Here is a 17,782-nt window from a genome sequence, read left to right on the forward strand (position 1 = left end):
CCCACGGCCTGGACGCTAGAAGTGACTTCCCAGAGCTGTGGCTGGTGTCCCGGGAGAGGGGACATCACGCCCTCCCCAGAAGGGCTGCCCCGCTCACACTGACTTGTCAAGTTACAGTTATTCAGTGAACGTACAGCCCCAGGCCTCGTGTCTGCTAGAGAAGCACCCTGGGGTGCCGGGGCCTCGTGAGGAGGGGTGCTTCTTGCCAAGATACTAGGTTTGGCTGGCGGGGCTGCCCCGAGCCCCTATGTTCCCAGGCTGAGGATCAGAGGAGGCGCAGGGCTTCCGGCCTTTGGCTGCCAGTTGTTTAGTCCGTGCAGGGGGGTGGGAAATCATGTTTAATGGGGACAGAGTTTTGGTTTGGTGAGAGGAAAGAGTTCTGCAGCTGGATGGTGGTGGAGCTGCCCGGGACTGTGAATGTACCCAAAGCCACTGGACTATGCACTTAAAAAGGACGGCGGTGGCCAATTTCATGTCTTATATATATGCGCTTGTAATCCCAGCCATCTGGAGGCTGAGACAGGAGGATCGCGGTTCACGGCCAGCCTCAACTATTTAATAATGCCCTTTGCAACTCAGTGAGACTCTGTTTCAAAATAAAGAATATAAAAAAGCCGGGCGTGGTGGGTGGCTCACGCTCGTCATCCCAGCATTCGGGAGGCTGAGACAGGAGGATCGCAGTTCACAGTCTCAGCTACTTAGTGAGGCCCTCTGCAACTCAGGGAGACCCTGTTTCAAAGTAAAGAATAAAAAATAGGGCTGGGGGTGGAGCTTGGAGGTAGAATGCCGCTGGGTTCCATCCCCAGTATCACACACACAAAAAAGGTCCAAACTTCTAAATACTCTTGAAAAACAAAAAACAGGAAGAGGTACCAGTACCAGGCCCTTTCTTGTGTGTCGGAGGGAGGGGCTGCCTTCTCTAGTGAGCACGTGCCCAGGCCCACCCTCCCTGTCCTGTCCCGTGCGGAGCTGGGAGTCGGGGCCACTTAGTACTAAGGGTTCCTACGTGTGCCTCAGGTAGCCAGCACGCCTGCTCCTGAATGTGGAAAGATGCTCGCTCCCGCGGCTCTAGGGAGCTGACCGCTGCGGCCCCGGAGCCCTCAGCGCAGCGGTGCTGGGGGGGGGGGGGGAGGCTCGGCCCCCATGAGCAGTCAATGCCGTTAATGCTGGCTAAGGAATTCATTCCTGATAGAGCACCTGTTTGCCCCCACCACACTCCTGGTGCAGAAAGAAGACCTGGGCCAGATGCAGGACCCTGGCCTTGGGCATCTCCGTCTCCAGAACTGTCAATAGATCTCTGCTCTTTAGAAACGACTCCGCCTCGGGCCGTCTGTTACAGCAGCACAACCTAGGCTGAGACGCTCACTTCGGTAACCAGCCTGCTCCGTCTAAGCCATGGCGTGGCTGTTCCCCAGGCGCGGCAGAGGGGAGAGGCTGGGGACGCAGGTGCTTGCCCCCCAGCCCTGTGTGTGGAGCGGCCCAGCGCTCCCACAATCTGACATGTGTCCACCCCTGCTCTGAGGACTCCTTGGCCAGCCCATGGGACAGGGGAAGGGGCTGCGGGGACCAGCATCCCCCAGGGAGGACGCCCCTCACTCACATCGTGCCGGAGTTTCCCGAGGATGGTTGGGAAGACGGCCTGGGGTGCCTCGAATCCCGAGAACCCCACCTTGCTGAAGCCGGTGCCGAAATCGCAGATGACGGCCGTGTTGCTGTCCATGGTGCGGCGGGCGGGCAGCTGCGGGGAAAGACAGCGCAGTCACTCGGGCATCTGTGGGCCACTGGCCATGGGGCGGGCGCTGTGCCCGGGTGGGACCCGGCTCTGAGTCCACAATGCTCCCCCGGGCCCAGAGCCGGGCCCCGTGGGTGGGCGCCACAACCTGGGGCTCGGCGGGCACTTTCTGGAATGGGGTGCCTTCCAAGGACCATTGCTCGCCCATCTGTGTGTGGTGAGCTCTGAAACTGGCTTCACGGGGTCATGTGAAGTAGGCTCTTCCCCTCTCAGTGAGGGAGGGGCAGGCAGGAGACCCCAAGAGGAGCAGCGGCCCCCTTAGTCAGCACACTGCGATCACGGTCACCCCCATTCCCAGCTGGGCCGCTGCCCCCAGCAACAGCTCCCGGGCCTCCCTAACCCCGCAGAAGTGACTCTCTGCTTTGCCTCTAGAGAATGTCCCCGTGGTGTTTTTGCAAGTGTGGGACACCCAAGAAAAGACCAAGCAGGCGATCATCTCCAGCACAGCCCTCGCCCCCCGCCTCCAGCCAGGGATTTGGGTATTTGTTCTCGACCTTTTTTTTGTTTTTTTTTTTTCAGTACTGGGGATGGAACCCAGGGGCATTCTACCTCCAAGCTACATCCCCAGCCCTATTTTTTATTCTTTATTTTGAAACAGGGTCTCACTGAGTTGCAAAGGGCCTCACTGAGTAATTGAGGCTGGCCGCAAACCGTGATCCTCCTGTCTCAGCCTCCCAAAGGCTGGGATGGCAAGCGTGCAGCACCACGCCCGGCTTCAAACTATTTTTATGTTTAGACTTTTTTTTAATTGCCCTCAAAAAATTAATTCAGCCGGGCGTGGTGGCGCACGCTTGTAATCCCCGCACTTGGGAGGCGGAGACAGGAGGATCGCGCAGGTTCAAAGCCAGCCGCGCTGGCTTAAGAGACCCTGTTTCCAAATTTTAAAAAATGTATAAAATAGGTCTGGGAGTATAGCCTGGAAGTAGAAGGGTTTCCAGGAACCCCAGTACCACAAAAAAAAATTAATAAATTCATTCATTTTTCTCTAATGCTGGACTTAAATCCTTGCCATGACAAATGTCTTCTTCACCTTAAAAAAGATTTCAGTTATTTATTGTAGAAAATAGAGAAAACCAGGAGGAAAAAGCAAACCCTGCCTGCGCTCCTGGGCCTCTCAGCAGCGTGTCGATTCGTCGTCATTCACGTGAGAAGCCTCTTCTCATCAATCGATCGCCATCAACGCCGCCCGCTAGAGGCCAGCCTCAAGTACTAGCGAGACCCTCGGCACCCTAGTGAGACGCTGGACCAAAATAAAAATAAAATGGAAAGGCCTGGGGGTGTTCCTCAGAGGTAGAAAGCCCCTGGGTCCAATCTCAGTACCAAAAAGTGCATACCTGTGCGATATGCCTGCCTGCTGGGGCCTCTGCCCTTCTGGCTCCCACGCACGGCAGAGGGTCTGCGGCCTGCCTCGCGCCCCTGAGGACGTCTGTGTGCAGTGCAAAGTATGGCTTCCCACGGGCCTGCTGTGCTCAGCCGCCTCCAGCTCTGCAGTTCACATCTGCCGAGCTGCGCCCCCAGCCCTATTTTCTATTCTTTATTTTGAAACAGGGTCTCACTGAGTTGCAAAGGGCCTCACTCAGTAGCTGAGGCTGTCAGCCAACCACGATCCTCCTGTCTCAGCCTCCAAAGCGCTGGGATGCCGAGCGTGCGCCACCGCGCCTGGATGAAAAAAATCTTTAATCACATCTGTACTGAACATGTTCAGACTTTTTCTTATCTTTTGTCCCCAAAATGACAAGGTATGAGGACTATTCGTGTAGCGTTTCCATTGTATGAGGTATTACGAATCCTCTGGAGAATTAAAGTATAAGGGTGGGCGCAGGTGGGTTCTTGGTAAATACTATGTCATTCCTCTTTTCTTTCTTTCCTTCCTTCCTTTTTTCCTTTCTTCCTCCCTCTCTTCTTTCTTTCTTTCCTTTCTTTGTGATACTAGAGATTGAACCCAGGTGCATCTTATCTTTGAGCTATACCCCAAGCCTTGTTTTACTTACTTATTTATTTATTTACTTACTTATTTATTTACTTATTTGAAATAGGGTCTCACTAGGTTGCTGAGTCTCACTACTTGCTGAGGCTGTCCTCGAACCTGTGATCTTCCTGTCTCAGCCTCCCAAGTACTGCGATTACTAGCATGCGCCAAGCCCAGCTCAGGTGCAATTAAAAAAAAAAAACAACAACTATTTTTTGAATTTGGTTGAATCCGTAGACACAGAACCCACAAATATGGATGGCAACTGTATTATTATGATAGACCATTTTGATAAGTAAGGAGTCCGCCTGGAGTTGACCAGTGGCTAGCAGGCCTGAGAGCAGGAATCCAAAAATACGCGCTTTCCACCAACCAATGCATCTGAGGGTGGAGACCAATAATTCTGGGGTGAGTCAAGCTGTTTCCATTTTTTCCTTTGGCCCGAGAGCACTGGCATCCAGGGAAATTGGCTCCAGTGACCAAATGGGATTTTTCCTTTCTTTTTTAGTTTTTTTTTTCTCTCTCTCTTTTTTTTTTGGCTGACTCTGGCTTCCATTTCTACCTACTTAGCAGGAGAAGGACAGTCAGGCCACGAGTAACCACACGCTCTCCCGGCTGAGCATACTCGCTGGTGTCTGGGTTAGAATGGAAATGAGTTCAGAGCGGGGGCCGCCGCCTCCTGCGGGGCAGGACCCCGAGCTCGCCCAGCGCGGCGAGGACGCCCTGCTTTATTCCAAGTCCTTCTTGAGCCCGGGCATCTAAGTGCTAAGTATCAGCACACGGAAGCAAAACTCCAAAGCAAATGGGAAGAGGACGCTCAGTTACCGAGAGAAGAAACGGTTGACCCACGCGATGGTCCAGAAGCTTGTGTGTTGAAAGCCTGGTTCCCGAGGCAGCAAGGTGCAGAGGTGATGTGGGGCTGGCGGCACAGGTCCCTGGGATCTTAGGACTTCTCCCTCTCTCTCTCTCTCTCTCTCTCTCTCTCTCCTCTCTCTCCCTCCCTCCCTCGATTTTTCTCTCTCTTTCCTTCCCAACTGCTAGCAGCTGAGCTTTTCCTCTACCCCACCCTTCTACCGTGATGTTTCTGCCTTGGAGCTGGACGATCATGGACAGAGCTTCTGTACCGTGAGCCATTGCCTCCTCTAAGCTGGCCATGTCAGGTACGTTGGTCACAGTGGTAAGAAGCAAGAGGAAGGGAAGGACCAAACTGCCGCCAAATTCCAGGTCCCCTGCTGGGCACCAAGCGAGCGCCCAGGAGAGACCGGAGGCAACCCCGGTGGACAGTGGGGCCGCCTGGAGACAGGTGTGTCCCTCCGGGTCGCTACCCCCCAGGAAGCAGCTGGCTGTGACTAGCAGAGACGGCGGCCCCGCGGCCTGCTGGGCTCCTGCACGCTGGCTCCTCCGCGTCTCCCTCGTCCCATCATTACCTCGCTCTGTTTTAGGGTCTGCGTGAGATGATCTTTAAGGTCTCCGGCCCAGAGATGGTCCCCGGATCCACGTCGGCCAGAGAGATTATCCCATACCGTAGCTACCGTGGCTGGCCAAATAACGACCCTTGTCCTAACGCCCAGGACTGTGACTCTGTGGCCTCTCACTGCAAAAGGGACTTGCCGGTGTGGTGAGGTCACAGATCTGGTGATGGGGAGGTGGCCTGGGGCTATCCAGGTGGCCCGCTGACCACACGGGGCTCTTCATAAGTGAACGCAGGAGCAGGATGCTCAGAATAGACAGAGACTGACAGATGCCACACCGCTAACTTGGAAGATGGAGGGAGAGGCCACAAGCCGAGGAATGGAGGCGGCCCGGAGGACCTGGATAAGCAAAGGACACGGATTCGGCCCAAGAGCCCTAGAGCAAGTGCGGTCCTACAGATGCTTTGAATGCGGCCCGGTAACATCCATCCCGGACTTCTGACCTCCAGAACATAGGAGAAGACATCGCATTGTTCTATGCGACTCGTGGCCACTTCTTACAGCGACCCGGGCCCCTTGCTGGGGAGGTCAGCGTGTCCAGGATCCTCTCTCCCACTGGCTGACATGAGCCGGCGTGGCCGCGGCTCTCCTGGCCACACACCGGAGCTTCCCTGAGGCGAGGCGGCAGGGAGCTCTAGCACACCCCTGAAGCCGCCCAGCGAGCCGGCCGAGCCCACTCCTGCCTCAGTGCGCTCCCGCCGACCAGCGCAGCGCTACTGCAGGGCGGCTCCCTGGGGCTCAGCCATACTAGAATTTCTTTGGATCCAGGGCCCAGAAAATCATGACAAACTGAAGATGCATGATCAGCCTCTGAAAACATCACTGTACAGAGGCTCAGGGTGGGCTCCGTTTCTTCCCAATGCACGGAAAACAAAAATTATTCAGCAAATATCAAGGGCTCTCCAAAGGCCGGGCCCTGCTCTAAGCCGGGGTAGACATATTTCTACCTCACGGGCCAGCTGGTCTACACAGGGAGCCAGACACTATAATGGCATTTTTTTTTTATTAAAATGTAGTCGCCAGGCGTGGTGGCGCACGCTTGTAATCTCCGCGCTCGGGAGGCTGAGACGGGAGGATCGCAGGTTCACGGACAGCCTCAGCTACTTAGTGAGGCCCTCTGCAACTCAGTGAGACCCTGTTTCAAAATAAAGAATAAAAAATAGGGCTGGGGGTGAAGCCGAGAGGTAGAATGCCCCTGGGTTCAATTCTACTACCATAAAATAAAAAAAAAAGTGGTGGCCACGCTTAATCGCTATAAAGTGGCATCTCACTGTGGTCGTAGTTTGTATTTCTGTGATGGAGAAAGATGTTGAATGCCCTCTTGGGTGCTTATTTGTGCATCCACCATTTGGGTATCTCTTTTGGATAAATGTCTCCTCTAATGCTTTGCCCAGATGGACTTGGGATATCTGACCTTTTATTGATTGATTGATTGATTGATTGATTGATTTTGGTACTGGGAATGGAACTATAACCGCCCCTGATTCTTTTGTTTGTTTGTTTTTGAAACAGAGACTCGCCAAGTTGCTGAGGCTGGCCTTAAACCTGCGATCCTCCTGTCTCGGCCCCCCGAGTATTTGGTTTAGAGGTGTGCACCACGATTCCCTGGTTTGACTTTTCATCTTTTATTATAAGAGTTTTTTTGTGTATTCTGGATACAGCCCACCTGCCGCACCCATCCACAAGGCCCAGACGTCGCATCTGGCGGGGAGGACCAGCAGCCCTCCTCCTGCCAGCCGTCTGTGCATCTGCAGAAATCAGTATCACCACCTGCTTCCCCGTCTTCCGCCTGGGCCCTGTGACGGCCCCTTCGGCAGGATGAGCCGCAGCCGGGCCAGCGGCCGTTGTCCTCTCTTCCTTTGCAGAGAACAGTCTGTGATCACACCCGTCGTGGGTGGAGGAGCCCCCTTAGGAGATGTGCACTTCCTCTGAACTTGGCTTGAAGGGTTTGGTTTGGTGTGGTACCAGGGACTGAACCTGGGGTGTCCTACCTCTGAGCGACACTCCCAAGCCCTTTTTATTTATCTGGAAACAGGGTCTAAGTTGCCAAGGGTCTGACTAAGTTGCCGAGGTTGGCCTTGATTCTGCGGTCCTCCAGTCTCAGCCTCCCAAGCCCTGGGCCTTGTTAATGTCACTTTAATGTCACCACCCAGTGTTCTAACAGGTGGGAGACGGCAGTCCACCCTGTCTGCCCCTCTTGAGGCAGGATTAAATTTTTTCCCTCGGCAGGCCGGCAGGATTGAGGTAAATCCACAGCATAAAAACATCACAGACCAATACTACAAAGGCAGAAGAAGCATTATGGAATTGTCTGGGCTGAGGGAGCCCGGGGGGCCTGTGGCTCTGCTCAGGGGGCGTGTGTGTCCAGCAGGGTTTAGCCCCTGGCCCGGACTGACACTGGGCCTGGGCGCCTCCCTTTGAGCTCCACTCTGGAGACTGCTGGGCACATCCCAGCGTGCTCCGCAGCCTCCGGGCTCCTCCCACAAGGTGCCAGGTCCTCCTCCGAAGGGGGAGGGCAATTCCAAGGATCGGATTGTTAGACCCTGCTAGAGTTTGGACTTAGAACGCTCCCTGCAGCTCTGCGTTAAGCTATGAAGCCAGGGTGGGCCCCTGGGGGCGTGGCTGTCGTGGCCGTGAGGTCCCTCGTCCCCCACCCCGCTCCTCGCTGCCCTGAGGACCTGCCGCCAACCAAGGGATGACGTCTGAGACCTCTGAGTCATAAGCTCCTGGTAAACCTCTCCTCCTCTGAGCTTGTTGGGTATCTGGGTCACGGTGACATCAAAAGTTGACAAAGTACGTTGACAAGACTAAGACCCAGACTTCTCACGTCCCGAAATGACTCTCCCAGGGAGGCCATTACAGCTGACCGGGGGCGAGCATTCTTTCACTCCGCTTTTATCCAGAACCATTTCTTCCAAACCAGCCCCATCACCGGAAGACAGTGGCGTGTGGGTCACCTCCTAGCACATCTTGTTCTAGCGCACCATCAGGCCCTCAAGCTGGACGCCCAACGTGGGGGGAGGGGCCGCCTCCCACCGCCTCTCTGCTGCGCCCGGGGGTCATGAGCCCCCTCGGGTGAGTCCTGAGGCTGCAGAGAAGAGCACGGCGGGGACGGTGCGCTGTGCAAACTGAGACGCGGTGGATCCCTAAGGGTGAGCATGACTAGAACATAACTGGAATTTCCCAAGGGGAGGGTCTGGGGGGCCTGTTAGAGGGGCTTAGAATTAGAAGTCAGTAGGATGACGTATTTGTACAGTTGTATGAGCCCCAGGATGGATGGATGGATGGATGGATGGATGGATGGATGGATGGGTGGGTGGATGGGTGGGTGGGTGGGTGGATGGGTGGATGGATGGATGGGTGGATGGGTGGATGGATGGGTGGATGGATGGATGGGTGGGTGGGTGAATGGATGGGTGGATGGGTGGATGGGTGGATGGATGGATGGGTGGATGGATGGGTGGATGGATGGGTGGATGGGTGGATGGATAGATGGGTGGGTGGATGGATGGATGGATGGATGGATGGATGGATGGATGGATGGGTGGATGGATGGGTAGATGGATGGATGGGTGGATGGGTGGATGGGTGGGTGGGTGGGTGGGTGGATGGGTGGATGGATGGATGGGTGGATGGATGGATGGATGGATGGGTGGTTGGATGGATGGATGGGTGGGTGGATGGATGGATGGATGGATGGATGGATGGATGGATGGATGGGTGGATGGATAGATGGGTGGATGGATGGATGGATGGGTGGATGGATGGATGGGTGGATGGGTGGGTGGGTGGGTGGGTGAGTGGGTGGATGGATGGATGGATGGATGGATGGGTGGGTGGTTGGATGGATGGATGGATGGGTGGGTGGATGGATGGATGGATGGATGGATGGATGGATGGGTGGGTGGATGGATAGATGGGTGGATGGATGGATGGATGGGTGGGTTGGTGGGTGGATGGACGGGTGGATGGACGGGTGGATGGACGGGTGGATGGATGGATGGATGGATGGATGACGGATGGATGGATGGATGGATGGATGGATGGATAGGTGGCTGGCTGAATGGATGGATGGATGGATGGATGGATGGACGGGTGGATGGATGGATGGATGGATGGGTGGATGGATGACGGATGAATGGACGGGTGGGTGGTGACTATTATGGGACAGATGGTGGGTTGGTGGGTGGGAGGGTAGGTAGAGATATGAATGTGTGTATATATATATAGATGGATGGATGTAATGGATGGATGGATGATGAGTGGATGATTGGATGGATGGATGGATGATGGATGGGTGGATGGATGGATGGATGGATGGGTAGGTAGATGGATAGAAGGATAAATGGTAGAGATAGATAGACACATAATCAGTTCTTTATAATTTCTTCCACCTCCTAGTTCAGACAATTCTGCCTTCACCTGGTCCATTTATGATGAAGAAGTCTATCTCAATATGGTGTTTACAGGAAGAGAAGCAATGGACCTGCCAGCTGCTCAGGCAGGCCTTCTGCACTCTTGGTACCCTGTGCTGAATACTAAGGGTGTTAAGTAAGCACTACAGGGGGCCATTGTTTTAGTCTGTGCTGGCTCCACGGCCGGGCAAAGCAGACACTCGGGCTAAAGGTCCCCTCACATCACCAAGCTGAAATCAAGTTGTCGCCTGACCTTCCGAGAAAGCAGGAGATAGGTAATAGCCAGGTTTCCTAAGCCCCCGGTTTCAACAACGAAGACGATGAAGTTCCCCGGGTTTTAATCCTGCAATCTCTGTGGAAAGCAAGCAGCGTGCAGTAATCTGATATGTGCCAGTCCGTCCTCCCCCTTGTTCTGTCCCAGTCCAGGCCCCGCCTGTGGAGCGGGGTTGAAGTGAACTGCTGGTTCTCTGTCTTCCTCAGTCTCTCTGCCTACGAAACTCCCCTCTTCTGAGCCCATCAGAACGCTTATTCTATTTTGGGGGGACGAAGCGTTGCCTGATTCTAGAATTGCAAAATAAAGCCAATTGAGATTCTTGAAGTAGTTTTGATTTTTTTTTTTTTTGGTGTTTTTTTGTTTTGTTTGTTTTGTTTTGGTGCTGGGAATCGAACCCAGGGGCATTCTGCCTCTGAGCCACACCCCCTGCCTGATTTTATTTTTTTACTTTGCAACAGGGTCTCACTAAGTTCCTGAGGGCCTCCCTAAGATGTTGAGGCGGTCTTTGAACCTGTGACCCTCCTGTCTCAGAGTCCCAAGTACTGGGTAGACAGGTGTGCACCACCGGGCCTGGCGAGTGGTTGTGATTTTATCCTGTGACAATCATAGCTTTCAGGGTTCTCAGATCTTCCGGGGTTAGGGGTGTGCCTACATCCCTCCACAGATGGCCCGCAGGAGGGGACTCATCCTTCTCCTGAGAAACAGGCTTGACAGAATGCGCCTGCTGTCTGCTTTTCCCAAGCAAATCATACCAAGATCCTCGTGGTAATGCCAGAATAGAGTCCTCATAGAACCGTGAGGGTGATCGTGAGGGTGATCAGGCGCTGCTTAAAGACCAGCCAAAGCCCAACCGAAGCCAGGCCTTGCCAGGCCTGGGAAATGGTTCCCACGTGTATCATTAGCATCTTATTAGAATGCCAGAAGCTTCAGAGAAAGGGCTGCAGAGTTCCAAGGGGGGTCAGCAGGAGAACGGAGGAAGCCGGGGTCTTTTACATTCTAGAGAAGCAAACTTCCCCAGGGATGTGGGGGGTGCCAGGAGCCTTCCCAGGGATGTGGGGGGTGCCAGGAGCCTTCCCAGGGATGTGGGGGGTGCCAGGAGCCTTCCCAGGGATGTGGGGGGTGCCAGGAGCCTTCACGAGATCCCAGACACTGCCGATGATCAACTAACACATTTTGGGGGTGTAACAAAAGGCTGGGGGTCTGTGCTGGAGACAGGGCAGGTCTACAGGAAGGAATCCCCACATCAAAAGACCTGCCCCGGAGAAAGGGCGGATTTAGCCGGGTCAGAAGACTGGTTATAAAGCTACTCGATATCCCAAAGACTTCCGTGACTTCTTCTCAAGACCCCCCCACGCTATCTCGGGTAGAGGGCTTTATTAAACTCTCTTCTATCTTTCCATCTTTGTAATAATAAAATGGCCTAGGCTTACAGAGTTCGGGCTAGAGTGTCCTATGCCTGGTTCAGAACAAGCACCCGCGGTTACGTCTCTCTCACCATAACAGTTCCCCACACGATAATAAAATCATCAATTCCACTCTCAATAACACGGACGGGGACGGGGAGGGAGAGGTGGGGCCGGAGAGAAACTCGCCAAGCGCTACGTGCAGGTGCGCGCGCACAACTCGGGATCTCATTGTGTAATTATAATGCCCCAAGGACAGCAGAGTTTTGTTTTGTTTTGTGTTTTTCTTTTTTTTTTTTTTTTTTTTGCGGTACCAGGGATGGAAGCCAGGGGCATTCTAACTCCAAGCTACACCCTCAGCCCGATTTTTTATTCTTTATTTTGAAACAGGGTCTCACTGAGTTGCAGAGGGCCTCACTCAGTAGCTGAGGCTGGCCGCGAACCGTGATCCTCCGGTCTCATGTGACCATCTGAACGTCCTTTTTTTTTTTTTTTTAATGAGCAAACGGCCACAGGATGACGAAAGGGGGTCCTTGGTTAGTGACAGCTGGAGCGAAACTTGAGTGCCACGCACCCCGCTCCCTGACCACCTTCCTGTCTCTGTGGTACAGAGCCACACGCCCCTGGAAGCTTCTCCTGTGGCAAGGTGGGGCCCTTTTCCCATCATACACCCTGGCTGGCTTGGTGCCTCTTTTGGCCAATGAAACGCGATGACCGTGGTGTGGCTTGAACTCCGAACACAGTGTGAAGAGGACTTCGGCTCCTCTCTGGCTAAGCCCGCCATCCGGGAGTCCCAGCGAGCCTCTGGGCACGGGAAGAGAGCCAGGCGGACCAGAGCCAAGCACCTGCTAGCCGTGCGCGGGAAGGCCACCTGTAGTCACCTGGCACCGCGGGGCCTGCTGGGTCACCCCAGGGGCGCCAGGCAACCCAGCCAAGCAGCCGGGACAGGTGACTCCTCAGCCGCCTGTGGACTGTGAGTCGCAAGGAGACCACCGGCGCTGGGGCCGCCCAGCCCTGGACGGTTGTCACCAGCGGCCCGGCGGCTCACGCAGACCGCCTGCTGCCCGCTGCCCGCACCTGCGCTCCAACACAAGGGTGCAGGACACGGAGACGCCGCGGAGGTCACTGATGGTCACGGTGACGTCTGAACCAGACAGCCCGGCAAGCGACGGCCCAGAAGTTAAATCGGCCCCTCTGTCTGCCCTAGTGAATAAAGTTTTATTGGAACCCAGCGACGCTCACTTGTTCATGTATTGCCTGAGGCTTTGTGACCCCGGCAGAGCTACAAAACCTAGGGTATTTATCACGTGACCCTCCTAGGAAAAGTTTGACAACCCCTTCTCCGGAGCTAACGCCCTCTGCACCGTGCCGATGCTTCTGAGCAGCCCCAGCAGTGTAGTTAAAACACCCAGTGTAGGACCAAAGCGGGGCCACGACAGGCTTCGTGCACACAGCAAACGCTTGGCCTGAGTTTCAGTCTCCCAGGAAGACAATTAACAGTTAAGTGCCAGTTTTGGCACCTGGGTCAGGATGAAAAACTCCCAACCAACCCCAGGAGGCGCGAACCACATGGGAGGCACCAAGGATCCTGTCCAGTTGCTTGTGATAACAGCAGCAACGATTCCTTTTGGTTTAAAGATAACTCCTTGTACATCACGGCCCGAGTGACTGAAGTGTATAAAACTGCCTTGCAACAAAGACTCGGGTCCTTGTCAAGACTCCACAGCAGAGGACTCGGACCCCAGCTCGAGCCAGTTCCCCAATAGCCCCTTCCTGCCTTTGCATTATTGTGTGTCGGTGGTCTCTCTCTCCCCCGAGATCCCGGACTTTGGGTATAACATCAGTAAATGGCGTTGCAAACAGATGATCCTACCCCAGTCCGTGTGTTGCCCTCTGTCAGCTCGGAAGGGGTCGATTTAGTGGAATTCTTAAGGGCCCTGGGATTTGGAGAATTGGCTTCAATTTAAGTCTCCAGTTCCATCAGCCCCAACAAGAGAGCAGCCTGTCCTGTGAGGCTCAACGCTGGCCTTCCTTCTTTTCCTAAGTGACGCCTTTTTCTAATATAAAAGTTATTCTGTCTCTGCTGAAAATCTGCTGTTTAGTGTCAATCGCCAATCAGCCAATGATTTTTTTTTTTTTTGTGGAGTGTGGGGGGGTTCTGGGAATTGATCCAGAGACATTTCCTCTCAAGCTATACCCTCCTTCAAAACAGAGTTTCACTAAGTTGCTGAGGCTGGCCTCGAACCTGCGATCCTCTTGTCTCAGCCTCCCAAGTCCTGGAGTGACAGGCATGCAGCACCACACCCTCAGTCAGCGATCCCGGCTGGATGGTCAGGATGACCTGTGACTTCTTCAACTGCTGCCTCCCCCGCCCGCTTGGGGGACATTGCCGAGCTTTGAGGATGCTTCTGTGTTTGGGGGGCACTTTTCCCCTACACTACCTGAGCCCCCCTGCCAGCTCCTCCCTCTTCACTGCAGCGGAGGACAGGCCCCTGCTCTGGATCGGGCTTTGTCTGGAGGACTGATGTGTCTGGCTGACCTTCCGTCCACACGGCTGAGACCTTGTCCACACCCGTAACCGGGCTGTCCACTTTCTCGCGTTCACGCGTGTTCAGGAACCTCCCTTTGCGTTCACAGCTCCGGAGCGGGAGGCCGGCCCTCGGCCCTCCCCAGCCTCCTCCCACGGCTTCCTCTTTTCTGCCTTTTGATTTGAGGCGAGCGTGACTCCCCTTTCAGCCGGGCACTTAGAAGCTGCCGTCGGTTATTAATTGGCCTCATTTCAGTATGGCAGTGTCTCCGGGAACAGGGTGGCCCTGAGCAGCCGGGGGGGGGGGGCGCAGCTGGTCGGCGAGCAGCAGAACGCTCGCTGTATCCGTCCATTTCGCTCACCATCGTGTGTGGGCACAGTCCACGGCCCCCTCCCCTCACGATGGCGGTGGGATCGCACACGAACCTCAGCCACAGCTCAGCCCAGCAACGAGGATCATGAAGGGAAAGTCTGGAATCGTGGAGTTAGAACCGGGGAGGCAGCCTGCGCGGTGGGCACGCTTGTCATCCCCGCACCTGGGAGGCTGAGACAGGAGGATTGCGCAGGTTCGAGGCCAGCCTCGGCTACTGAGTGAGGCTCTCAGCAACTTACTGAGACCCTGTTTCCAATTTCCAAATAAATTATAAAATAGGGCTGGGGGTGTAGCCCAGAGGTAGAACACCCCTGGGTTCCATCCCTAGTAGAAGGAGAAGAAGAAGAAGAAGAAGAAGAAGAAGAAGAAGAAGAAGAAGAGGAGGAGGAGGAGGAGGAGGAGGAGGAGGAGGAGGAGGAGGAGGAGGAGGAGGAGAAATGTCTAGGCAGTGAGATATCAAGGACCCTGGGAGACACAGGGCTAATAAAAAAGAGAATAAAGCTGGGTGTGATGGCACACACCTGCAATCCCAGTACTTGGAAGGCTCTGACAGGAGGATGGCAGGTGTGAGGACAGCCTCAGCTACCCTGCTTCAAAACAAAAAATAAATAAATTAATTAATTAAATTAAAGGCTGGGAGCCAGGTGTGGTGGCCCACACTTGGACTCTCGGCATTCGGGAGGCTGAGACAGGAGGATCGCGGTTCGTGGACAGCCTCAGCTACTCAGTGAGGCCCTTTGAAACTCAGTGAGAGCCTGTTTCAAAATAAAGAATAAAAAATAGGGCTGGGGGTGTAGCTCGGAGGTAGAATGCCCCTGGGCTCAATCACCAGTTTAAAAACTAAATAAATAAAATGACAGGAAGAGGAGAGGCGGCTGGGCCCGGGGGAGGTGGCTGGTTGGTGCTCTCTCTCAGGCTGTGTGTGACGTGTGGGTTCCCCAGACGGCCCTGGACAACGTGGCTGCGTGCACCCCCAAAGCCGACCCCAGAGGACGCGCTCACCGGTGTAACTCCCGGTGCACCCTGACCACGCTTGGCCCACGGGAAGGAAAAACCCAGACACGCAGGGCCAGATGCCCATCGGCGAGGAGAGGAGAAGGGGGAAAGACCAGGAAGACGGACAGAGGCCCTGAGCCCCGCACCAGTGCCCTCTTGGGCCCCCTCCCCGTGAGAGCTGCCCTTTCTCCTATCTTCCCTGGCTTAAACTGAAACTTTCAGACCCCGGAGTGTGCCCTTCCGTCGTCCCCGATGTTCACTCGTCGACTGTACGAGACAAGGACCCGGTTAGAACTTTTTCCCTAGGATCCCGGTTTCCACACCCCCGAGGTGCCCACCACGCCGCCAGCCGCGGGGCGCAGTCAGCGGCACGTGTGTGCCGGCTGCCCCCTGGTGGCTATTCACGAGAACGCAGTTCTCGCAGAGTCTGGGTCTCACGAGTCCTGGGAAGAAAACTTTTGCAAACTACTTCTGAGGTGGTGTCGGTGACGCAGGTATCGCCAGCCCTTGTACTGAGCCATAAAATACAATAATTCTGCAAAATTCAAAAAAGTCCTTTTTTTTCTCTGGTACTGGAGATGAACCAAGGAGCATTCCACCTCTGAGTATACCTCACCTCTTTTTATTTTTGTTTTGAAATAAGGTCTTACCAGGTTGCCGAGAGTCTCACTCTGTTACCGAGACTGGTCTCGAGCCTGCAATCCTCCTGCCTCGGCTTCCCAAGTACTGGGAATACAGGGGTGTACCACCACATCCGGCCAAAAAAGTTCTTAAAATGTAATAATAAAAGGGAAAGGCGCGCGTGCTCCTCTGTAATCTCAGTACTTAGGAGGCTGAGACAGCAGGTTTGAGACCAGCCTCAGCAACTTAGTGAGGCCTTGTTTCAAATTTTTAAAAAGTAAATAAACTGGGTCTAGTGGAGCACATCCATAATCCCAGTACTTGGAAGGCTGAGACAGGAGGATCGCAGGTTTGAGACCAGCCTCGGTAACTCGGTGAGACCTTGTTCCAAAATAAAGTAATAAAATAAAATAGGGCTGGGTGTGTAGCTTAGAGGTAGAATGGCCCTGGGCTCAGTCCCCAGTATCAAAAAAAGGCGGGAGTGGGGGATCAGAACCTGCGGTCCTGGGTCCTAGGAGGATCCGGGATCAGCCAACGCACGTGCGCGCTGGCTGTCACTGCCCGCTCACTAGGACGGTGAAGTGGAAGCTGCGACAGATGTCCTGACCCACCAAGCCTAACACGCTGACCAGGAGGAAGCTTTCCAGGGGGAGCCAGCCGTCCCCGCAGAGCGGCCGCACCGAGGCCCCCCAGCAGTGAGATGTCTTTAGCCGGCAAGGACATTCAGGCTACGGTGCCCTCTGTTCACACATTCATTCAAAACACCTTGGCACTGCCAGGCGTGGTGGCGCACGCTTGTCATCCCCGCGCTTGGGAGGCGGAGACGGGAGGATCGTGCCGGTTCGAAGCCAGCTGCGCGCGCTGGCTTAGGAGACCCTGTTTCCAAATAAAATGTAAAAATAGGTCTGGGAGTGTAGCCTGGAGGTAGAAGGGCTTCCAGGAACCCCAGTGCCACCAAAAAATAAAAAAACCACCTTGGCACGCCTACTACGGGCTTGACATCCTTCCGGGCCAGCAAAGAATATTACTCCTTCACACTCAGAGAGCCCTAGCGTTTTCAGTTAGCACAAGAGACTAGACGGGTTAGCAGCCGCCCGCCCGCTCCTCCAGTTCTGCTCCTGAGCCCTCCATCCGAGCCAGAGGTCGGTAGCTCCAGCCCGGGGGCCCCTGGAAACCAGACTGAAGTTAACCGTGGGCCGCCTTCGCCAGTGTCTCCTGACGGTGTTGGGCCACCTCTGTCATCCATGGGGGCTACAACAGGATTTCAGCCCGGTGGACACTAGGAGGAGGGGAGGAGGAGGGGGCTGGAGAGACCGCCGGGGCGTCCTGCCCCCTAGACCACTCAGAGGGCTGCCAGCGGGCGCTCAGAGGGGCCTGGCTTGTGTCGCCGGTGAAAAGGGCAGACGTCTGTGACGCCCAAGCAGATATTTGGAAGAACCTCCCAGCACAGGTTCATTTAGCAGCGCCATAGGCAGCGTGAGACGGCCCTCCCGTGACGCACAGCCTCGGCCTGCCCCGGCTCCCAGGCGCTCCTCCCAGGCCCGGCCGCAGGGCTCCCACAGGTGCCCCACCTGCAGACTCCCAGCCGCACACACCTGTCACAGCTAAACAGGTCACGGTACTCAGTTGTTTTCATTTCCACCCAGAAAGGAATTGTGTTTCCACCCAGAAATGAACTGTTTCTAACAGCTGCAGGAAGAGGCTTAAAAAAGAAAAAAGCAAGAGGGAAAAACCAGAAAAGCCTTAGCTTTCACGCAGCGAAACTGGAGACTCCCAAGGCGCGCCTGGCTCAGGCTCCTCGGGACACCACGAGACGTGTGCCGGTGGTCTCCTACCTCTGCGTTCCCGGGAACAGGCGCGTCTGTCCGTTGGGTCCTTAGCTTGTGTCTACTCAGCAATGGTTGGGCTTGTTCAGGGGCATGTTACCTATTAAAATAGAT

General features: G+C 54.9%; 1 protein-coding gene across 1 annotated transcript in view; it reads right to left on the reverse strand.

Annotated features, from left to right (window-relative positions):
* LOC308261651 (actin, alpha skeletal muscle 2-like) overlaps positions 1-4,916 on the reverse strand; it is a gene marked incomplete at both ends in the record, with an annotated part of 29,206 nt that extends 24,290 nt beyond the window's left edge. The window contains 2 exons of the mRNA XM_080693717.1: positions 1,601-1,738; positions 4,836-4,916. Coding sequence (XP_080549843.1) covers positions 1,601-1,738; positions 4,836-4,916 — 219 coding nt within the window. The remainder of the gene's footprint in view (positions 1-1,600; positions 1,739-4,835) is intronic.
* Positions 4,917-17,782: the final 12,866 nt, after the last annotated feature.

The sequence above is a fragment of the Muscardinus avellanarius genome, assembly GCF_963383645.1.
Source record: "Muscardinus avellanarius genome assembly, chromosome: 1".
NCBI classification, from domain to species: Eukaryota; Metazoa; Chordata; class Mammalia; order Rodentia; family Gliridae; genus Muscardinus; species Muscardinus avellanarius.